The sequence below is a fragment of the Penaeus vannamei genome, chromosome 31, assembly GCF_042767895.1.
Source record: "Penaeus vannamei isolate JL-2024 chromosome 31, ASM4276789v1, whole genome shotgun sequence".
Taxonomy (NCBI): domain Eukaryota; kingdom Metazoa; phylum Arthropoda; class Malacostraca; order Decapoda; family Penaeidae; genus Penaeus; species Penaeus vannamei.
This window is the reverse complement of record NC_091579.1, coordinates 11,914,362-11,916,861: the sequence shown is the minus strand read 5'-3', so window position 1 is coordinate 11,916,861 and position 2,500 is coordinate 11,914,362. Positions and strand designations below refer to the sequence as shown.

The window sequence follows — 2,500 nt, the reverse complement described above, 5'->3', positions numbered from 1 at the left end:
TTATTCCTTTCTATTTGATTTTTTTTTTTTTTTTTCTTTTTTTTTTTTTTTACTAGCTGCATTCACCCACAACATTCATCCTCTGCCATTTACAGTATTCATGCATATTGCATTCTCTTTTCTTTACCTGTTGGTTGCAGATCATCACTGGCCCGGTCATGGTGGCGGGAGACCACAAGTTCCACCCGGAATGCTTTGTCTGTACATCTTGTTCAGCATATATTGGGGATGGAGAGTCCTATGCCCTTGTCGAGAGATCAAAACTGTACTGGTAAGTTGATTTTTTCTTTGTCTTTCTCATTTCAATTTGATTTATTAATTCCTTTATTCTTTATCACCTGTAACATAGATATGAGTTTGTGTAATTTTTCCCTTCCTAACTCTCCTTCTCTCTTGTTTTTCTCTTGAATTTCTTAATCCTGTGAGTTGAATGTTAAATTTCCATCATTTCATTTGTGGTAATTGTACTATCACTAAATTTGTTTTGTTTTATTATTTGATTTACACTTTAACTTCTGTGTTGTTTGATTTCCAGTGGCCTTTGCTACAAGAGACAAATGCAGCCATTGAATAAATCCACTTCATATAGTAAGAAACCTCATAGTATACAACTTATTGGTAAGTTAATGTGGTTTCTTTACTTATCATATTTTTGAATGAAATACCATTAGAGTGTAGTGGTTTATTAAAAGGAGAAAAGAAGGACAATACTGTTAGTCTTCATTTTATCTCTGTATCTCTCTTTGTTCAGCCATTTTACGTGTTGAAAACTGATCAATTTTACTTCTTATATTTTTCATATTTTCCATATTATTATTTTTTATCTGATCTCAAGGATAATTTTAATGAATCATCTCTATTCCACACAGAGCTGCCAGCAAAATCAGACAACCAGCGGAGAATCAAGTTAAGTGTCGACTCGAGAAAAGGTTTTCCTCTCGCAGGCCTTAGCAACTACAGAGGACTTCGCATAGCAGAGTAAGGTCAAGGTTTTGTGTTAGATGAGAAAGGTGAAGGGATCACTTGCATATTGTATGTCTATATCAGATATTAATGTTGTTTTTCTTTTTAGCTGGTATTATGATTTGTTTCTCGAATTGGAAGTAGAATAATTATTGGACTTACTATTAGTATGCTCCTCCAGAATTATGTAATAAGAGAGATCATGATAAAAGTAAGTCTACAGAAAGCACTATTTCAAGTGGAACTGAAAAAACTATGTCTTTATTGGTCGTATATTCTGAAGCAGTCAACTGAGCCTTTGATGTAGAGAAAATAGGGGGGGGGGAAATCTTCACTGAAAATGCAAATCAGATGTTAACCTCCATACTCAGATCTCAGGCTATTTATTCTGCCAGTCTTTGCACATTTCTCATCAGCAGTCACACTTTACCTTCTCACTCTGACTGGAATGGAAAGAGACCTCCTTATCTTGAATTATGTAGTAACGTTTATTGCCAGTCGAGTGTAAAGGAAAAAATAGATAGGCAAGGATAGGGCTTATGAATCAGACTTTGCAGTGAGTGATGCCACCAAAAAATTACATATAAGATAAATTCAGGAATGAGGTTCATGCTAGTGCATAAATTATGCAATTTAGCTAAGAATAGTGAGATGTATTAGTGAGCTTGCGCAAGCTTGAGTCAGGACTTTGATAAGAACTGCTTAGATTTTTTTTTTTTTCTTTCTTTTCTTTTCTTTTTCTTTTTTCTTTTTACTTTTTTTGTCAACCTGTTGGATCCAGTTGTGTCACAGAAATCACAGTGCCTCAAAAATATGGACAGTGGGTTGCGTAAGTACCCAACCTCCCAGGTGTGTGGCCCATAGGCCAGAAGCACATGAACACCCATGAGCAGTGACAAGACTCTATGCCTCCCCTTTGCAAAGTTGTTTTGTGTAAACTTTTTTAGCTTTATTGCCATTTTCCAATATCCATATTTGTATTTTGATTTGCTCCATCCAGATGATAATAGCTTATTTTCTTTGCAAAGACTCTATATCATCTCTCTATGCAGTAAATAACTCAGTGTAAGGGAAAAAAATATGGAACATTTGGTTATTTGTATCATCTATGTCATTTTTCGTAAGTTAAAATTTGACATAATACAACCTGTGCCACCGGTCACAGCAGCCAGGAATACTGTGCACAGTATATTACATTACTCATTCGTTTATCAATGGGAATAATACTAAATCCTCCTTCTAAGAGCCAGATGAGTCAAATCACATTCCCAAGAGGTTTGTGCACTCATGGTTAGTTTTTCTGTCACCCTGGCCTTCCCTCATGGTGGCAAGTTGTCATCACCTGCGCCGTGGCCATTTTGCCCTATGATGGCATAGTCACATCACCCGGCCCTTGACCCAGGTTTTTCCATTTCGAGACCATAACTTCATCCAGATATTTAGGGGTTAAGATAGTCTTTTCTCTCCTTTTCCCTTACTTTCTTTCCCTGTTGTATATATTTGTATGCAGAGGTTTAGATATTGTAAGAAAACTAGG

General features: G+C 35.9%; 1 protein-coding gene across 9 annotated transcripts in view; it reads left to right on the top strand.

Annotated features, from left to right (window-relative positions):
• The window catches only part of LIMK1 (LIM domain kinase 1), a 40,504-nt gene that overhangs the window by 12,668 nt on the left and 25,336 nt on the right, over positions 1 to 2,500 (top strand). For all 9 annotated transcript variants that reach the window (XM_070143872.1, XM_070143873.1, XM_070143871.1 and 6 more), the window contains 3 exons: positions 141 to 271; positions 536 to 618; positions 870 to 978. In XM_070143872.1, coding sequence (XP_069999973.1) covers positions 141 to 271; positions 536 to 618; positions 870 to 978 — 323 coding nt within the window. The remainder of the gene's footprint in view (positions 1 to 140; positions 272 to 535; positions 619 to 869; positions 979 to 2,500) is intronic.